This window comes from Ambystoma mexicanum, chromosome 3q (genome assembly GCF_040938575.1).
Source record: "Ambystoma mexicanum isolate Mex_15411 chromosome 3q, UKY_AmexF1_1, whole genome shotgun sequence".
NCBI classification, from domain to species: domain Eukaryota; kingdom Metazoa; phylum Chordata; class Amphibia; order Caudata; family Ambystomatidae; genus Ambystoma; species Ambystoma mexicanum.
The window spans coordinates 181,233,691-181,254,064 of NC_090926.1; the positions used below are offsets into that span (position 1 = coordinate 181,233,691).

General features: G+C 47.3%; 1 protein-coding gene and 1 non-coding gene across 7 annotated transcripts in view; both read right to left on the bottom strand.

The window, feature by feature from the left end:
• Positions 1-20,374, bottom strand: part of ATF1 (activating transcription factor 1) — a 935,797-nt gene that overhangs the window by 871,683 nt on the left and 43,740 nt on the right. For 3 of the 6 annotated variants that reach the window (XM_069653439.1, XM_069653443.1, XM_069653437.1), the window contains exon 2: positions 3,713-3,827. The exons of the other annotated variants lie outside the window; for them this stretch is intronic. Coding sequence is in view for 1 of the 3 variants with exons in the window: in XM_069653437.1 (XP_069509538.1) it covers positions 3,713-3,769 (57 nt within the window). In the remaining 2 variants the exon portion in view is untranslated. The remainder of the gene's footprint in view (positions 1-3,712; positions 3,828-20,374) is intronic. 6 annotated transcript variants of the gene reach the window in all.
• On the bottom strand, positions 4,083-4,210 carry LOC138448263 (U6atac minor spliceosomal RNA). The gene has a single exon (XR_011260102.1). It is a non-coding gene; the product is annotated as a U6atac minor spliceosomal RNA (small nuclear RNA).

The following is a 20,374-nucleotide window of genomic DNA, read 5'->3' on the forward strand; positions in this document are numbered from 1 at the left end:
GGTGGCAATACGACCCTGCCCGGCTGGCCAAAATGTACCAGGGAGTAAGCCCGAATTGTTGGAGGGGATGTGGGAGGAGGGCCGATTACTGGCATATGTGGTGGGGATGCGCACAGGTCCAGATCTACTGGTCAGAAGTCCTTAGCTGGATCAGGGACCTTGACGGAGAGTAAAGAGAGAAGCACCCACTACTCGTTTTGTTTTCCTTAACTGAAACTGGGGATAGGATGGTGGTGGCGTGCAAAATGGTGCAGGGCCTACTGATGGCTGCTCGAGCATGCCTTACCATGACATGGAAAAGGCCCACGCTCCCCAGCAAGAGTGAATGGCGAGCAGTCGCACTGAGCATATACAGAATGGAATGCTTGACTGCAGCATTGCACAGGGACCGTGCCACTGTAGAGACCACTTGGTTGGAGTTTCGCTCCGCATATGCTTCGTGAAACGTGCCTGAATTACGCTTTACCTAGGATTATTATGGTATAGTGCCTGAAATGACTCGAGTGCGTGTCAGCTGAATCAATACATGACTTCTATGCCCAATGCCATGACTAAAATGGCGGTTTAATGGTTTTGTTTAACGCTCTCTTTAGTTCCAGGTCTGATATCATGTGCGGGGGGTGGGAGTTGAGGGGTGGGATATAATTAGAAACAAAGGTCCGGTTTTCTTGTTATGCGAAATAAGAGATTGTAACTCTACTTACATGCTCGCTTTCTTTGTAAACAAGAGATGTAAGCTGCATTTATGTGATTGTAAAGCTTTCGAAAACCAATAAAAGTGAAATTTAAAAAAAAAAAAAGCGATGATGTGCAGCTTCGGCTGAATGTTAGGAAATACTGGGAACCTAGAGGGGTGGTGACATTGGCAGATATACTGAAAGAGGAACTTTAATGGGGTCACTTCGGAATCAGGAGTACGGGAGGGGCAGCACATAGCCTACGCCTCACTTCTCCATTGACTGAAAGTGAAATGGCCAGGTACAGAGGGAGCATTGGTAGAAGATGAAATAGAAACACTATGATATCTCCGAAAGGGGGACACATAATATCTAGACTATTTGAGCTACTGATGGCGAAGCCAGATGGCAATCTAATACAGATTAGGCAAGCTTGGGAAACAGATTTGCAAGAGCAGCTCCCAGATGCAGCTTGGAGTAGGACCCTGGGGTATCATAAGAAAGTATCCAGAAATGTGAAACTACAGTTGATCCAATTATATGTTGCTCAGAGAATATTTAACCCCAAAGAAAACTGCAAAATATAGTGAGGCAACTGAACAAGCATGTCCGAAATGTGGCCTGATCAACGCAGACCTAATACATATGTTCTGGGCCTGTGTGGAAATACGGTGATTTTGGAAGGAGGTGGCCCGCACTCTAACCAGGATTGGCCTATCGCCAGACTCAGTTTCCCCAAAGCATGCCTGCTAGGTATTTTTTCGAAACCAAAGCAGGCAAGACATGTTAGTAAATTGAGAGATCTAACATACATCTTGGCGAAGCGTAGGATAGCGATGGGGTGGAAAGCATGAAAAGGCCCAGTCATAGGCGTGTGGTTGAGGGACCTCCAGAAATGGTCGCTGGCCGAAACCGATGTGTGGCAAGAAGCATCCAGTCAGGGCCAAGTGGAGCAGAACTCAGATTTAATGGCCTGGAAACACATGATACAGGAATTGACGCCCCCTGCACATGATGACACTCAGAATCAGATACATACAACATCACAAATGTTGTAATAGGGATGTGGCAAGAAGTTCAAGCTGTTTAATACATACCATAGGTGGACATTGTAAGTGGAATAGGGTGGGGGGATGGGGGACAGGTGTGAGGAGGTTTGCCCAGACAAACACTGATGTATCAATGGAGGTTATTTACAAAGTCTGGATGTTATTTTGTTGGAAAAATAAAAAAAAAAAATTGTAAAAAAAACAAAAAACTGTAGCCCTCCCAAAATGTTCTTGCCCACTCGCAAAGTCTGGTGATTTTTATGAAGGTCAAGTACAATTTGTAGGATACTCGACTTTGCTGGGGAGCACAATGAAATTCTGGGATGTTTCGAAACTTTGACATTTATTATTGTCAAATAAATGTTACAATGCAGGTCTGTCCTTTCGGTGGCAGCAGTACACCAAACATTAAGTAAGCTTATGGTGCCCTGGACCATTTTACAAAAAGCGAGGGTAAACCTTTCTCCACCCAGTCGCCATTGGGTCATGTACGTAAACTAAGTTACTTGACATGCAGGTCTAGCGGGATGCAAAGAATTTGCAAGGCCTTTTCTCCATCTGGCTGAATAAGACTCATCAGCAGCTAAAAACAGCTTTAGGTATCAAACATTGAGGAGAGGTTATCGCTGGAGAACTAGATGCTAACACGGCATGTCACAAATCTAACTTGGATGCAAGATGCAAACTAAACATTGCTATCTGTTACATATGACCTTTTAGGCTATAAAAATCTTTTAGAGGTTTCCTAATGCACAATTGTACACAATCTCAAAAAACAGAATGTGTGTCTCAGATCGTATCTGTGTGGTCCGGGGATCAAACGTACACTGTATACAATTTACCATGCACCTCTAGGCTACTACCCAGAACAAAATAGTTGTAATGCTTGTATTTAACAGTAACTCAATGCAACCAACGTAGAGGCATATTGCTTATAAATACATTGGCCTAAAGCACTCTGGATTAAGCCATTTACCCCGAGAACCGGTATACAGCTGTAATTAAGCCATTACTTTTCAGAAGATTTCATTAAAAAAAAATAAACATCTTCTTACAAATATCTAGCTCAAAGAGATCTAAGGGGTGTTTTTTGGGCAGGTAGATGGTGTAAAGAGCCATAAGGACTAGTATGGACAAGGGCAGCGAATGGGTGGCTAAAACTCCCAACACCACCAACAGGCTAGCTAGGTGTGCCTCCTTGCATCCCATCTCTCTCCCATCTTGAAACATGTGTATAGGCGCGTTACAAATACCATATCATATCATCTTAACTTCACATGGCAATAGTTTCGGCTTATAGGCATTTACAGCGCCACTGAATAGTCAAAACTAAACGTAGGTGGATGTGGGTAGAGAGCACGGTAGGTGGAGGTAGAGCGAGCAGAGTGGAGGTAGAAGTGGCAGGGTGGGGGAAGAGTGGTACTATAAATGGTAAAATAATACCCCCAACAACATCCAAATCAAAACGTGACGTTTGCTAATACAGGATACTGAACTTAGCCTGCACCATGAAACTGTACAATCATTAACTTAAAAATGAAGACACCTGTGTGAAACAAAGTCTACATAGAAGGGGACCACACAGACAAAAAAGATGTTCGACTGTTTTTAAGAAAAGCAACAACCCTACAATGCGACTGAAGTCACACAAAAGAGAAAGAAAACACCTCTTTGGTTTCAAATCAATGACAAAAACGTGTCTATCGTTAAAATGCTCCTTGTGTGAACAGCAAGCTCTAACTGGAGTATGGGCTTAATACACAGAAATATCACCACGTAAGCCAATGCACGTTAGCACACCAAATAAATGAATAGCAAAATCTGCTTTCGAATTTCAAAGATTACATCAATCTTACCTCTATGTTAACCTGCCTCTATGGTTTGGCTTGCGCCACAAAAATTTGTCCACACCCAAAAAGCTACAAGGTATATTTGTTTGTTAAAAGTCATCAATCGCACCAGAATTTATGAGATGGATTAATGTACCTTGGAGCATCTGAGGCAGGCACAGTGTTCGTAACCATCTGGTAACCCTCCAGACATCCTTTCCTAGGGGAATGCAGGGTTGCTAGCTTTGCGAAGCTGTGATGAGTCATTTCTCCTAAAAAAAGAAGAGGTTTGACGAGTTCCTATTTAGCTGTATTGGGATAGACTTCATTGTTTGAGTATTTCAGCAGAGGCTTAGTTGTTAAAAAACTAAAAAAAAATACTAAAAAAAGTTGATGTGAATTTATCGACATAAAAAGCCAAGAAAGACATGTAAACATTCTTTAATAAAAGTGCATGACTTTACCTTGTTGGACAAATATCTAAAGGAGGGATAAAAAGGTACTGTGGGCAGTGGGTTTCAGCTATGTAACCATCATTTTAAGTAAATATGAAAGTATGGTTAGACACTACAAAATATACGTGTTGTAAAGGGCACTACGAGCTCTTCTATCCTTGCCAAGCGCAGGGTTAACCTCCTCTCCTTTCATACAACATGCTTTCATAAAGGAGCCACAAATTCGATCTTTCTTTCTCATGGTTAGTTTTCTGTTGCTTAGGAAACCGCACATTATACGAGCACTACAACAACTCATGACATTCCAGATACATTTTAGCGTGTGCCGTCGTCTCAGGTATACCCCCTTTTGAGCAGTTAACGCTGTGTCGCGTTGCATGCAGTAATATATGCATCGTTTAACCCAATTAGGGAACGAGGAGAACTCTGCCGATTAAAATGTTAAAGGTATTTGTACCGCGCACCGTCAACAACAGAGTTGGTCCCCAGGCAGATATGCAAATGAGAAGGCGGGATGGATTAGTAGGGCGAAGAGGGAGTAGGATAGTGAGAGGAGTGGTGTTCTGTTGGCAGCGTCATCTCGGTATACCCCGTGCGCTGAACTTTGGTGCGAGTATCGGAGTGATGTCAGTCCTCCTGTGCTGTTGGTGCAGTGAAGTGCGTGCAGCTTGCAGTGTGAGAGGTGGTTGTGTTCGTTTTTGAGTTAAGTATGCAGAAAGTTTGAGCTTTTTGGTTAGTGGGTTATATGTTTTGCAGCTAATCTTCATAGTATGGCTGAATGCCTAGATTTCGGGAATACTGCATGGTGCGAAGACAGCTAGATATGAGAGTCCTGTATAGTGGGAGAGAGGCGCCTACGCCTAACAGAGCAATTGAGTATAGTACCATACTCCGCTGGATTTGAGAAACAATTGAATAACTCAGTAAAATCCTAAAACACAGCTAGATTTGGGAGTCCTGTATAAGGAGAGAGAGGCCTAAACCTAACAGAAATTTAGGTTTTAGTGTGAAGCACTCCCTGTTGTATTCTAATGAATTATGTATACTGAGGATGGAGCGTCTATTCTCCTCCTTGGGTGTCGGGGAAGGAGTTGGGGTCTCTTCTTACTCTAGTGTGTCTGCTGGAGCTTCAAGTGTGGTACAGGCCAGGATGCTGTGGATGAGTCCAAGTGCATTTGTCTTGGTCGGTCTATGCTTTCAGTCTTTAGTGTCCTCTTGTGGCTCTCAATGTCTTATGGTAGGTCGTGGGGTGTGTTACTTGGATTCTGTTCGTGTTCAGATGTTTGGTGGCAACCTAGATCGGTATCTTTATTCATTGTTTAGCTGCGTGGGCGTTCTTGTGGGTGGTCTAGTTACGCAGTGAAGAGCCAGGATTTGAGCAGTTTCCTGAATACTAGGTGGTTTCTTGTGTTCCGTATATTCTTTGATAGGTAATTCCAAGTTTTCGGTGCCTGGTCAGAGAAAGATGATCCTCTGAGTTTTTCTGTTATAGGGTTTCGGTTCCAGGCGGATGTCGTTGCTTGATCTGAGCGTTCTTGTATCCCTCAGGAATTCTGCGCATTGGTTGTGTATTCCTCTGTGTGTGATGCACATTGATATGAATTTTATTTGCTGTTTTATTGGTAGCCCATGTAGTATTTTTAGCTAGGGTGTGAAATGCAATCAAAGGCAACACCAGCTTCGGGCATTTCACGGTCTGAAGATCACAACCTCCTAACTCTGTTGCTGTGACAGCTTACAGATGCTTGTGTGACATTTACTTCGGGTGAGAACAGTGAACTCTCCAAGAAGCTCCTGAACGAGCAGTGCTGCGTCATAGGAGACTGGTGAATGCAGTAGACAGAGGGAGGACAAGGCGAAAGACGGGCTAGGGAGCAGGGACCTCCATGGCTGCATATTGTGTATTTAATATAGCTTTTTAAGTTTGATCTATATGACAATTTCCATTGCGGTCAAATTGCAACCACAAAAAAAAAAAAATCTGCCAGCAAAGGTAGCCCAAAGGGAAATCACAGTGCAGCTGGGAAATGGAAAGCCAGAATTACTCCTTAAAAGGCAGCTGATTGGAGCAAGTATTGTTAGGGAACTAGGGAACTACTCATTGGGTAGAGCAGCAGAGGGCTTTGGAAGAAGAGATTTTAGTGAGTTGGCCATTTAATTCCGTGGCATTGCTGGTTGGTAGTTCAGAAACCCATTTCCCCCCTCTCTTTTGTTGAAACGATTTTGGCGAGAGACTGATAGGGGGCGCGGAGCATGGAGGACGTGTGAGGCTTGTACTCCATCCTCGCCAGTTGGGCCTAGTGTGCAACTTGCACCCCTTGCAGGGATAGCAATTGTGTGACCCGAACGGAGCCCTCAGCACTTCGGGGAGAGGAGCTTTGGGCAGAATGAAGAGCCCAGTGCAGCAGAGAGGGGCTCCCCCACCGGAAGCCGCGACCCCAGTGTCAGGAGACGACTCGGGCCCCCAGCTAGGAGACCTTCACAGCAGAGCCCTGTGGGATATATTGACCCACTCTGCGGCATTGCCCCACATTACTAAGCTGCATTTGCGCAAGAAACAGCAACCTGGCTGCACTGGCTCCTGTGTGCACCAGATCCTCAAAACTGCGGTTTGGCAGCAACAACAAAATAAAAATAAATGGCTGCACCAACCTGCCTAGCACACTTCAGGCAAAATGGAACCAGGGGACACACTGAAAAAGTATGCCAGTGTGTTCCCAAACACATAGAATCAAGTAAACAGGCAGCACTGCTTTGCTGAAAAAGCCAAAATCCCCTTCAAAATGAAACATTTTCCCCCTTTAAAAATGCTGTTTTTACGCTAATTCCATCTGTTCATTCTGAAACCACCGTGATTCAAAAGGCCCCGTCATGCCCAGGATATTTCACTGTGCCTCACCAAAACCAGGTATAATTCTTGAATGACATTAATTTTCCTTCCAGACGTATCCAGGTGCAGCAGTTCAAAGAGACTTAACTCTTTGAGCCAGGTCAAGTACAAATGTATCTCTACTTTAGAGAAAATTCCTGCATTCAAGGAAAATACTACAGCTGCAAAGACAGTGCGGGTAATCTGAGGCAGCTGCCAAACTGAATTTATAAAAGAAATGCTAGCAGTTAACACATGTGGAAAAACGGGCTTTGCTGACTGAAGAAAAATTGGCCTGTTTAAAAATAAATTGTTATTGAAAGCCTGCTTACTTAGCAATGTAAAGGGTTTATGTTAGTGGTGATAATACACACATAGGCCATCTTCTGTCACAGGTTTGTTTTAATTCAGTACCCAAAATAAGAAATTAAAGAGTTTAAAAAACATGGGCTGGATTTCAAAGCTCTCAGAAAAAACAGTCATTCCAGTTGCCAGTCATGAAACTTCCCCAAGGAAGGGAGACACACCATCAATCCAGGACACACAAGTGAAAACTGCCAGCTTGAAAAAAAACTTTGTATGGGCCAGTACAATAAAAGTTCACACGCTCGTCAGACATTTGTCTGTGCTCCAGGCTGGGACAATAACCTGTCAAGTGTAAGGGGCAATAAAACCTTCAATTACGATGGGAAACTCCCCCTTGCCTTAAAGGAAATGACAGTTGCTTGCAGTTGGAGGAAGAAAATGAAAGGGGGAATCTAGTAACTATGGACTGCCTTTTGGTTACAAAGACTATTTTATACAGAAACTTTAAAGACTATCTCTGCAGCAAGAATTAGTAAAATGTGAAAAGTTCAGTTTCAAATCTAATTTTAAGGATTGTCTTTTAGAACTCATTGCCGCATGGGAAACAGAAGTTACAAAATATGACAGATTCCAAGGAAAGCATTAATGGTGCAAACATCATATTTTGTACATACATCACTGGGGATAATTCACATCTGTGTATAAAATTGTGGAATTTTAGGCAGAATCGTTCATGTTTAAAATTACTAAAGTGTATCAACAGGCGAAAAGGTCGCACAGACTTGAGGATTGGGCTGATATTGTGCTGCACATAATATGTAACCTGTGTGTATAATTTGCCAAGACATACTTAATTTCACTTCCAGATTGTACCCAAGATCTATAGCTAGACCCAAATTAAAAAACCGCACTAGCAATTTCACCCATTTTTATCCAAAACCATTTGGTTAATTCCAGGCGGGAATCGAGTTAAGTGCATTGCCTACATTCCTAATGTTATCATCACATTGGTGATTGCTGCCCCATTTATTAAAATGTGTATGATTTCTTTTGCATTTTTAAATAAATAATTATTTCCTTTACCCACCAGCCTGGTTCCTGGTCCATCGTGACCCGGGGTATTTGAAAAGGGGGTGTGATATGAGTGGTTTATCATCTCAATATTGAATCTAACATAAAAGCTTAAGCATTTTAGTTGTGCGCTGCATACTAGGCTGAGACCAGAGTGTGTCGCCTGATTGAAATCATTAACAGCCCACACACCCACCCGGTGTTGTCAAGGCGGGCTGAGTGCAGGCGAATTACCGGCAACCCCTGCACCTTGGTAGAGTTGAACAGGCGTGGGCTCGCCCTGCGGGATGTGACCTTCACCCACCGATGGTGGATCCCGCGAAGTACGAGCAAGGACGCACTAGGACAGTTGGAGACCCCTGGCCCAGGCAGAGACCTGAAAAAGGCCTACAACAAGTGGCAGAGGAGGAGGATCCCCCCCCACCTGAGCGGCTGCCGTGGGAGCGTGGCTGCTCACTGAAGGAAAGGACCATGCGTGGGAGATTCCACCTAGGGATTCCGACCCGACGAGGAGACAGCGGGAGGTACCCGCCCGCCAAGGGTGGGACGGATTGAGGCCTACAAGCGTGCCGCCTCTCCCAGATCGGCCCCCTGAGGGGAGTTGGCATTAGACTGTAGCAGACCGGATAGGCCACTTCACACGGCCTCCCCCACGAGACTAAGGGGGGGGCCCCCAGCAGCTACCACCCGAGGTATCCAGAAGCCCCCCGCCAACAGTAGAAACCCAGTAGGAACAGATGCAGAGAGAGGGGGGGCAGGGAGACAAAGGGGGGCCACACAAGAACAGGCATCTGGAGACCCCATATGAGGGAGGAACACTGGGCCATACCTCCCAGGCCACTGGACTACACCGAGTACAGAGGACACCCAAAAGGTTGCTGTAGGCAGGGGACACCGATCTTGAGGGCTGGTCCACCCACAGAGGAGAGTACCACTTGGAGGTCCCACTCCCCCCATGGGGCTTTGACGACCCGCGTGACCCGGGTCCCCCGGAATGGGAGGGGACACCCCACGGGAAGGTCATCCCCACGTTAAGAGCCAGGACTTGAATGGTAAACCCTGGGGGCACTTTGCAGCGGACATACTAATCTAGGAGGAGTTCCAGCCCCCAGTGAAGAGAGCGCACCCACAATGGGAGGGGCCCTAGAGGCAGCTGAGCCCCCTGGGACGAAGAGGGGACCCACCAAGGAGATCACATCCACCCAGGGAGCGCCGGGGTGCAGGGGCCCAGCCCCGGGAGTGCCGCAGACGGAATACAGGTCAGAACACCTTCTGCCCCCAGCAGGGAACGTGACATACAGCGCCCTGGGCATAGTTTTGTAACAGAAGTGAGGGCCACCGGTACGCAAGGGTGATCCTGAGAAAAGGACAAATGTTCAGGGCAGGTGGGGGGGGGGGGATTAGCACCCCGGCAAGGGCGCCATATACCACACCAGGGCGGGCAAGAGGATGACCTACAGAAGCCCCCCGCCAGCCCCAAGGCCCCCGCACAGAGTACTAGTGCCCTGAAATGTGGAAGTAGTGGCTGAGGGGATAAGGCCCAGGAGTGGAGGAGACCAGACAGGAAGGTCAGTCCCAGGAATTGAAGCTAGGAGTACCAGATAGTTACCCTGGGGTGAACCTGGAATCATCACATATAACCAGCTCAATCAAGCTGTCTCCCGCCCAAATGCTTCTGCAGTATCTTCCGGAGACCGCCACAGGACACCGGAGAGGTAGACCACCCAACCACCAACAGAATGTCCACAGGAGGTGGCCCCCCCCACCTCCAGCACTCACCAAAGAGGAACTCAAAGACATCTTGCAAGAGATTAAAGCCATTAGGACAGATATACAGGCCTCGATATGCAACCTCGGGGGAACGGTGGACACAATGCAAGAGAAGATGGAAGGCATGGAAAATAATCACCTGCAGCCCGACCTCCTCGACATGAAGTATGAGGCGTGGATAACTGACCTCGAAATCAGAGAAAAGGACATGCTGTTGAAGATGGACGACCACGAAAACAGAACGCTTTAACAACCTGCGCATTCTAGGCTTCACTCAGCAAAAGGCGAAACAGCAATGGTAGTCGGGAGAAAGTGGCTCACCGAGCAAGACATTAGATATAGATGGTCTTACCCCTTTGCCCTGTCTACCCACTAACGGGTGACCAGTGGCAAAGAAGCGCTCCAAGTGCTCCAAGTCCTTAAGGGTGAAGGCGCACCAGTGGACGAGGGGGGGGTGGAGGAGCGACATCGACCGGACAAGAGAGAAGACCCGAAGGTCCCTGAGCCCTCAAGAAGATGAAGGGGAAGAGAAAATTGAGGAAACCAAACACCCTTACACGCAATGAGGAAGCAAACTAGAGTTATCGAGCGAAACCATTTGAGGAGTCTGACATTGGGAGACTCATTCTGGGGGTGACTAGGAGAGATAAGAGAACGGAGGACCAACGAATCTCTACCCATAGTGGCCTACCCACTGTTATGCTCACCTGATATCCCCGGGGGCGTCTGGAAGGCTCTGAGATCTGGAACCCTGGGATGCGTAGTTGCCCAGTGCTGAATAATGAATCTTAGTTATTTGTAGGGTGAGCTTTCAGTCCTGCGTTTCTTGTGCATGGGCGCTTGACGTTTGTTGGCGAGCTGCCCAAATTGCTTCACTGGTGCAGTATGTCTTCCTTGGGCCCAGGCCTGCTGTGACCCCAAATCTGCTGGTAGGTAGGTATGTTTGTTAATTTTAAGACTTTGTTCTGTTTATGGTGGGAATTCGTTAATGTCCATCTCCTTTTCAGGTGCGCAGGTCTTGATGCTGGCGTGCCGGATGGAGAGGCATGTTTCTAGGTAAGAGAAAGCACGCAGCGCCTTTATTGTCTTTTTTAAAGCTAACCTGTGTTTTCTTCTCCTCACAGGCCGCTGTGGTGCTGCGAATGGATGAGAGCGCAATGAAAAACAGGCCCCCGGAATCCGTTAAAGTACAGCGCTGTGCGGTTATTTAAGATTGAAAGTGAATATGTCTCTTTTCCTTTGCAGATGTTGCTGTGGTGCTCCAGGTGGAAGCGTAGTGTAGCGTGATGGAATTCAGGTAAGACTGATGGAATTTGATGGAATTCAATGTTTTGGAAGCGCGCATTCTAATATTGTTTTTCTCCTTATTGCAGGTCGCAATGTTCGAACAGCAGCTGTGGTATCGGTTCGCCGGAAGTCCTTAAGCTAGTACTCACAGGTGAGTGACGTTTCTTCTTCTCTTGGTTTCCACAGATTGCAGCCCAGTTGAGATGCTGAGTGCTGGATGGTGTTTTCTCAGGTAAAACAGAATAATCTTGTTCTTGCAGGAAGATGCTGAAGACCAGCAGCTGGACACGGTGAGCGTCACGCTGCTGGTTGCAGAATAACACGAAGAGTGTTCTGCAGCCAGGGTGTGGTTTATATAGCTTAGGTAAAGTAGTATCAGGGAAAGTAGTTCCAAGTTTATAGATTTTATGTGGGACCAGGGTCTGGTTGACACCTGGAGGGAAGTGCACCCGGCTACGTGGGGCTACACGTTCCACTTAGTGGTCCATGGGTCCAGAACTAGGATTGATTATATCTTCCTGGAGCACTAACATGCCAGCAGAGTGGATAGGTGTGAACACCACCCTATAAACTGATCTGACCACGACCTGGTGGGGGTGAACATTGCCATGTCAGGACTCAAACCCAGGTAATCCCTGTGGCGTTGCAACTACTTGCTCCTGAGGGATGAGCCCTTCCGAGAAGAAATGAGAGGCTATCAAGGAATTTTTCACGCTAAATGACATGGGAGAGGTAGAAAGAGGGATAGTTTGGGACACGGCCAAGGCCACCTGGCAGGCCAAGCTGATCGAAGAGGGGGCAGAGAAGAGGATTAGGTCACTGCAGTCTAAGAAACTTTGGGGTGAGATTCACCTCCTGGAAAGAGCAGATGGGAAAGAGGGGGAAGGAAAGGGAACTGTAGACAACCAGGGATAAATGGCAAGAATTAAGAGGAATTGAGATGGGGGGAGGGGGGGGGTCATATCTGGCCTCCAGTATCTGAAGCAAAGATACTATGAAATGGGGGACAAGGCGGATGCTATGCTGGCAGCTAAGCGCAGAGGTCAAATGGCGGAGAGCAATCCGGTCCTAGTGGCCATAGACACCGAAAAAGGCTTTTGATCTGGTGGACTGGGGATTCCTACATGGTGTTTTGGGGAAGCTCGGGTTTGGGGGGGGGGGGGGGGGGGGGGGGAAGTACTCCGGAGCACCATCCCTGTAAATTGAGCCCGTCGGCCAGGGTCACAGTAAATGGCCGACTCTCCCGCTCGTTCAGGCTTCAATGAGGGACGCACCAGAGATGCCCCCTGTCCCTCCTGTTCGCCTTGACCATGGAAATATTGGCAGAATATCAGAGGTTCTGTCGAGGTGAGGCGTTTCGAGGTGGGAGATAGAACCTTTAAAATTGGGCTGTACGCAGATGACATTATGCTCCACTTGAGGCACCCCACCCGCTCCATTCCAGCAGCCCTGCAGGTGATCAGGGATTTTGGATGCTTCTCAGGCTTCAAGGTGAATATGAACAAATCTGTTATCTTACCCTTCGCCCCGGACACAGATCGGAACGTAGAAGAGCTGGAACACCTGGTCCTCCAAATTCAGACCAAAGGGTTGAAATATTTGGGGCGAAATATCATCAGACCAGTTGAGGACTTGGGACGGGCCAACTATCCCCCATTGTTCAACAGGCTATATATACGGAGATGGAGGGCTGGAACAAAGGGCAGATATAATGGATGGGGAGATTAAATGTGATCAAAATGACCCTCTTTCCTAGGGTGCTAGATCTGTTACAGATGCTCCCGATACAAGCCCCTGAAGAACATCGGAGGGAAGCCAAACGGTGCATCTTGAGCTTTATCTGGCAAGGCCAGAAACCCAGGATAGGATGAGAGACTCTTACCCTCCCAAAGGAGAAGGGTGGGGTGGGCCTCCCAGACTTACAGGTATACTATAGAGCACCTCAACTCGGGGCTCTGGTCACCCACCTTAGAGAGGACGCAGACAGTCAGTTTTCATCGAGAACCGCCACTTGCGCCCTGCCACAGTGGGGGAGTGGCTGTGGGTCCCGCTGCAGGAGCTCCCAAAGCGGATCAGGGAACACCCCTTCCTGGAGACCATGTGGAGGGCTCTGGCAGGGAAAGGGAAAAGTGAGAGGGTGACCACCTGGCCCTCCCCGATGAGCCACATCTGGCCACCACCAGTCAGGGACGCGATCACGGGGGTTGCACACTACCAGACCTGGCAGGATGGGTCAGTTGATCCAAGAAAACAAGTTCATAAATATTCCAAAACTAGAAGACTCACTGGGAATTGGTACTCTGTCCCCGCTCCTATATCTGAGATTTAAGGGGATATTCAAACTAAAGAAATGGAAGCCACTTATCTGCAGGGACCTTACCCCAGTCAAGAAAGTCCTGGACTTGCGAGTAGAAATGAAAGGGCTCATCTCCCTCCTTTATGGAGCGCTGCTGGAACCCGGGGTGGGGGGGTGGGACAAGGGGTCTTAGGGCAAAATGGGAAAGGGATCTGGTACTGGAGGTGGGAGATGGACTATGAGCCCCGTCTCTGCGGGAGGGCCTTCAAGACTTCAATTTCCTGCCAATATAAAATGCATGCCATAAAACTGCTACATAGATGGCAATACGACCCGGTTTCCTCATCTTAGATGTTCCACACGGTGGACCCCAGCGCTGCTGGCACGGATGCGGGGAAAAGGCCAACTATTGGCACCTGTGGTGGACATGTAACAAGGTACAGATCTACTGTTCAGAAGTGCTGGGTTGGATCAGGGATGCGGGAGGGGGGACTTACGAGCCGGACCCGGTCCTTGTGCTGTTCGGCCTGGAGCGGAGAGATGAACAATGGAGTAAGCTCCCCACCCTGGCACACTTCCTATTGGCGGCGGCAAAAGCATGCTGTGCCAGACACTGGAAAAGGGATCACCTCCCCACGGTCCGAGAATGGGTCGCGACAGCCAAAGATATTTACCTCATGGAAAAGATATCAGCCGTAATTCTGGGGAATAGGACACAGGTGGAGACTGAATGGTTTCAATTCCACAACATGTTTTGGCCCCACTGAAATTACATCCCCGAGCAAGAAGCCAGTCTCTGACGAGGTCATAGCATAAGAAACTTCTGAAAACCCAGCTGGGGATTTAAGCGACTGACTGATGGAACTTCTCCGATCAGCCCAATCCGGGATCGGGATGGCATCTTGGTTGGGGGTGGGGGGTTGGGGTTTAACAGCATTATTAAAATGTGGGGAACGTTACCTTTTAAGTTGTACTTGCTTGTTTCCATTGTTCCTCTTCTTAAGAAATGCCAATAAAAACCAATTTAAACAATAAAATCAAAAACGATTTTGGCAAATGTGTGACTATGCGTCACGGAAATTCGGCAAAATCCCAAATTAAGAACAAACTAGATTAGTAAATGTTCCCTTGGAGTGATGCACAGAAGAAAAAAAAAACAGTGAATGGATAGTACCTTTTTAGTACTATGCCTATGGTCAACTGCCGAATAAAAAAAGCACTCAGGGGGAACTGTAATTCATACTGCAGAATTTCATAGGGTTTAACAAGAGCACACAATAAATAAATAAAATCACTGCTTCAAACAGGATTACGAGGCCTGACTGCGAGAACTTGGCACTATGTATATATTTGAATGACCAGTCGTCTTGAAATCAAAAGCTAGTTAGTAGTTTTTGTTAAGCTAACAAGGCTTTTCTATGCTACAAGTAGGAGCACAATAGCTCCTACGTCTTTCCACCCCGGTCCAAAACACATGCACACAAACATACTCAGCAGTACGGCCCAGGTGTTTCAACCACTAGACTGGTAGCATTTACTTATTCTGTGTGTGCACACATAATTACTGTTAGGCATGTAATAACAAACATATTCCTGTAGATTTATCTCCCCACAGACTCTGCCGCTACAAATACAAAAGAGACATATGCAATTCCTAAGCCACCCATTACCTGAAAGTACTCCAATCTGACCACCAAATCGTACCCAGAAACAATTCAACATCGTCAAGTACCTCTTAAACCACCATCCTCTACAGTATGCAACACTCTCAAACTACTTCAACTCCAAAATACTCATCAGTGCAGCCCTCCCCTCACCTCTCCGACTCACGCTCCCCCGCCCCCCACTCCCAGACATTCCAACAAAATGTGACACCTTCAACCACATAAAAACTGGCACCCTCATCGGCCTCACTGCCAAAATAAAACATGCACACTTCCAGGATAATGCATGCCCATACATCCAAATGCATCACCACCCTAGCTCCCCACTGGCTCAACATCAGCAACTCCAGTCTCACATGGTACCATCCCCACTGCGGTCAAAACTGAAGAAATCTCACCACTCCTCAAAGAAACATCTCTCGACCCCACGCTCCCTCAAAACTACTGCCCCATTACTATCCTACCATACTGCACCAGAATTATGGAACGCTTTGTCACTGCACAACTGCAAAAACACATCACCACAAACAACCTACTCAGCCCCTTCCAATCTGGCCCTCAACCTGGACACAGCACTGAGACCATTACCCTTCACATCCTCACAGACAAAGGCCTCATTGCACTACTCTTACTCCTCAACCTCTCTGCAGCCTTCAACGACACCCTTCTACTAGACATCCCAGCCAACAGGATGAATCTCTCCGGCACCATACTGAACTGGTTCACCTCCTTTCTCACTGACGAGACACACTGTCTCCATGCCCCCTTATTGATCAGACCACACCTCTTGTCAAATATGGGGTCCCGCAAGACTCCTCCCGATGTCCACTTCTTTTCAATGTATATGTTGTATCCTTTGCACAGACCCTTAGCAAACAATGTCAATTTCCACCAATATGCAGATGGCACACAAACATACTTCAGAATATCATCCCCTTCAACAACTCCAGACCCTCAAACTCTCTCTCTCCACCATCACCAACTGGAAGGCCATCCACTTTCTCAAACTGAACCCTTGCAAAACAGAATATCTCCTCATCTGCCCCCCGAAGGCATAAACCAGACTTCATCCTCCTGGATCCAAAACCTTGCCACAGACAACCCACACATCACTCTCCACTCTTGTGAAATGCCTTGGCTTCACCATCAACCCAAATTATTCCTTCATACACCACATTGCAGCTGTCACCAACACATGCAATCTTCAACTACACCTACACTATGCAAAAATCAGACATATCCTTTTGCGCTGCAGTCTAATCACTGGTTCCCTCTCTCTCCCCTCACTGGACTCCCCAACAGCACCCTTGCCCCGTGCAAGCCATACAAAAGCACAGCAGCTAGACTCATCCTCCACCTACCCAAACATTCAAACATCAGATTCCAAGATGGCCAACGGCATGAGAGCACAGTAGCCGATGCTCTCTTCCCCCCTACGTCCCCCAACACAAAACTATTGATAACTCGCATGACTTCCTCCCCGGGCAAGAGTAATTAGAAGTTTCCCAACCTTCACATAGGCTGTGTGGAGGAGAAAATCGGAAGCACTAGGGGGATAATTGTGGAGTCGGAGAGGAGTGGACCCCAGCAAAGGAAGGTGCGGCTTGTGAACAGCAGAAAGATGCGCCTGGAACCTCTCCGCACAACCAAGTAGCCATGAGACTCCGGCCAGGGGAGAATCCGCAGCCGGAGTGGAGAGGAAAATTCCCCTATATTCAACTGTACATTGGGAAGCTCTGCCGACGAGAAGGCACCCGGGGAAAGCATGGAAACGGGTCACCAGCAGATGAGGTGAGCAAAGGAACACCAGAGAGGAGGCGAGTACGAAGAGGGCTCCTAGCAGAGTGGAAGCCCCTGCAGGAGACAAGGGGTGAAAATTAGGTAATGAGCAGTAAAGCGGGTGCGGGGAACACAGAGGCAGTGAGGGTGTGACAGAGAAGGGAAACAGCTCCCCCTCCTGGCCCCCTCACCCAACAGAGCCGGAAATCACAACCAAAGATTTAAGCGGCAACCACCAGGGAGAATGGGAACCAACCCAATGCCTAGAAATTGATCCCCAGATACCTGCAATGCAACAATACGCAGAAAAGAAAGCACAGCCACTAAAGAAAATAGTGGCAATTTAAAGCGGAGAGAGGGCCTGTGAGCACATAAGGGAGGTAACACCCTTAACCCAAGCACATAGGAAGCACGACCCGGCCCAGGGGGCATAAAGGGTGTACAAGATTGCAAGCCGTGAGGTGGGGACGTTAAAATACATAGAAACAAGGACTAAGCACCAGACAGAGTGAAAAACCTGGGCAGAACCTAAAGAAAAGCCCCAGGAAGGGCAAAAAAGTAATTGCGACATCAAACCGAGTGGGGTAAAATACCCTACGGAGGACAGCAAGTCCCTGTGGAAGCTCAGTGGAAAAGGAGAGGAATATCTGGGAACCAGAAGTGCGCACCAGAAGAAAAAAGACAAAATGTCGCAAAATAAGGGAAAGCAGACGCAGACTACCGCCAAGGGCAATATAAAACCACCAGATGGTACTTTACAAAAACTATGGAGGAGGGACATGGAATCTCAGCCCGAAATGGAGGGAAGCCCGGAAAGGGAAGAGTTAGGGGCCCTATCCCCAAGGAGACCAAGCAGTTACGCAAGAAATACTTAGAAGATACTTCAACTTTGGGGACAAAATTGCAGTAACGTTACAGACGCAGCTGGACAAGATGCGAGAGGACCTGGCATCAGCGCCCCATGAAGTAAAAGGGAGAAGTACACAAACTGGTAGAGAGTGGTTATGAATGAGATGGCGATACAGAACCACTCAAATGACGCCATGAAAACGGATGAATTGATAGAAAGGCTGCCGTCTGCCACCCATACCCTGGAGCTGCAGACATCAGACCTCAAGAACAGGTCAAGGAGGTCGAATGAAGAAGTCCATGATAAAGAACTAAAGGGGGCAATCCGGCAAATATTTAAAATCGACCTGGTGGAACTGGAAGGGGATGCCGAGTTGAAACTTGATCGAGTGCACAGAGTAGGTCCACTCAACAGGGAACCGGGGGCTAGACCCAGAGATGTCCTGGCAGCCTTACACGATTATGGTCAGACGGAAGAGATACTGGTAGCAGCAAGGAAAATAAAACAGATAAAATACAACGGATCAGAGATACAACTTTATCAAGACCGGTCTCAAATAATGCTGCTTAAAAGAAGAAAGTGGGACAGGTTGCAAGTTTTCTCTGGGAAAAGGACATCAGATATCGATGGACATTTCCTTTTGCAATGGTCTTTGAGTGGGAGGGCCGACAACAATACATTTCATCCTGTGACAAGGGAGCAGCTATAATTGGTCTGTAGAAGGAAGAAGCAGGATCAGGCGAACCCAGAATGAAAGTGCAGGAATCCAGGAGGTCCTGGGAATGGTCCCCGGTCAAGCGAAAGAACTCTAAAAGGGCACCGAAGGATGTCAAAGCTACATGAGAGGAAGATGGGAGACCAGGAGAAGGTGGAGTTGATTTGGTTGCGTTAGCCCAGGGAGGGCATTCACATTAGCAGAGAGATAGTTGGGGGTGGCAGAAGGGATTTGGGATTGAGACATTGTTTTAGGAAAGCCTGCAGCTGGAAGGGCTGGGATGTGGCATGGGCTCAATCCCAGAGGGCAATTTGGGAGGGGCTAGAGGCCGACTGGGCCCACCCAGCCTTGGGGAGGGGAAGGGAGAACCAGGGGGGAGGGGGCGGTCCCAACCGAATTATAAAAAAGGCATGGATCTGGAACAGCCAAGGAAATGGCTAGAATTAATAAAATGACTATTATGTCACTAAATGTCAATGCCTGAATTCCCCACTGAAAATAAAGAAATTAGAGAGATATTTGCAGAGGGAAAAACAGACCTTGTAACCCTGCAGGAAACCCACTTGCAAATAAACAAGAACAAACTCAGACTACAGGTTTACCGACAAATATATCAAGCAATTGGAGGGAAGAAAAAAGGGGGGGTGTTGGTAGCCTTACGATCCACCCCTGACCTAACAGTAACAAACTGGAAAAAAGACGCCAGTGGTAGATACCTGCCAGTGATATTACAGGCTAGGGGAGAACTGTATACCATAGCCACTATTTATGCACCAAATGTGGGGCAAGACGGATTCATCCAACAGAAATTAGGTAAACAGGAAAGATTTGCCAAAGGCCAAATCATATTAACAGGAGATTTTAACAGGGCGTGGGATCCACAATAGGTTAGGAGTGCGGGTAGACAGCACCCAAGGAAAGCCCTCGAAAGAACGGAAGGGAAAAATAGACAAGCTCTCATTGGTGGACACCTGGAGAGAAAGACAGGGAGACACTAAAACACACATTTTCCCACATTTGTAGGACGACATCAAGATTACATGAGGGTATCCAGGAGCATGCTGGGTATGGTATCAGATCACGCGCCCATCACAATGACAGTGAGGGGAAAGGACACAAGCCCAGGGATTTGGAAGTGGAAACACCCAACTAATATATTTCAGGTCGAGACGCTGTGGGAGGAGGTTAGAAGTATAGAGGAGTTCTTCAAAGACAAACAGGGCGACATGGCTCAAAACACTAGATGGGATGCATTTAAAGCTACAATTAGAGAAACGATCATAGTGGTGAAAGCCTGCAGAGACAAAGAGGAGACAATTGGAAAGGGATTTGGAAGAAAAATTTAAACTGCTCATGACTAAGATGGGGGTAGGAGCATGTGGAGAAACCTGTAGAGAATTCAGGGCCATAAAGGGACAGCTGGAAATCCTGCAAACAAGACAAGCAGAACGCTCACTATTATACCTCAGACAAAGCTATTACATGCAGATAAGGAAGATAGTTTGTTAGCTAGGTTATTAAGGAAGGAAGGGAAAGCCAGAACCATAGTAAGAATTCAATTAAAAAGAGAGGGGAGAGTACAGAAGTAACCAAGATAATCAGGGAGTTCACAGACTATTACTCCCAACTATATAAATCCGACAACCTAGTATAACAGACTCAAAGAATATTTGGAAAAAAGCAGTCTCCCAAAAGTGTCAGAACAGAATAAACAAGACCTAGAACAAGATATTACGGCAGAGGAGGTCCACAGGGCA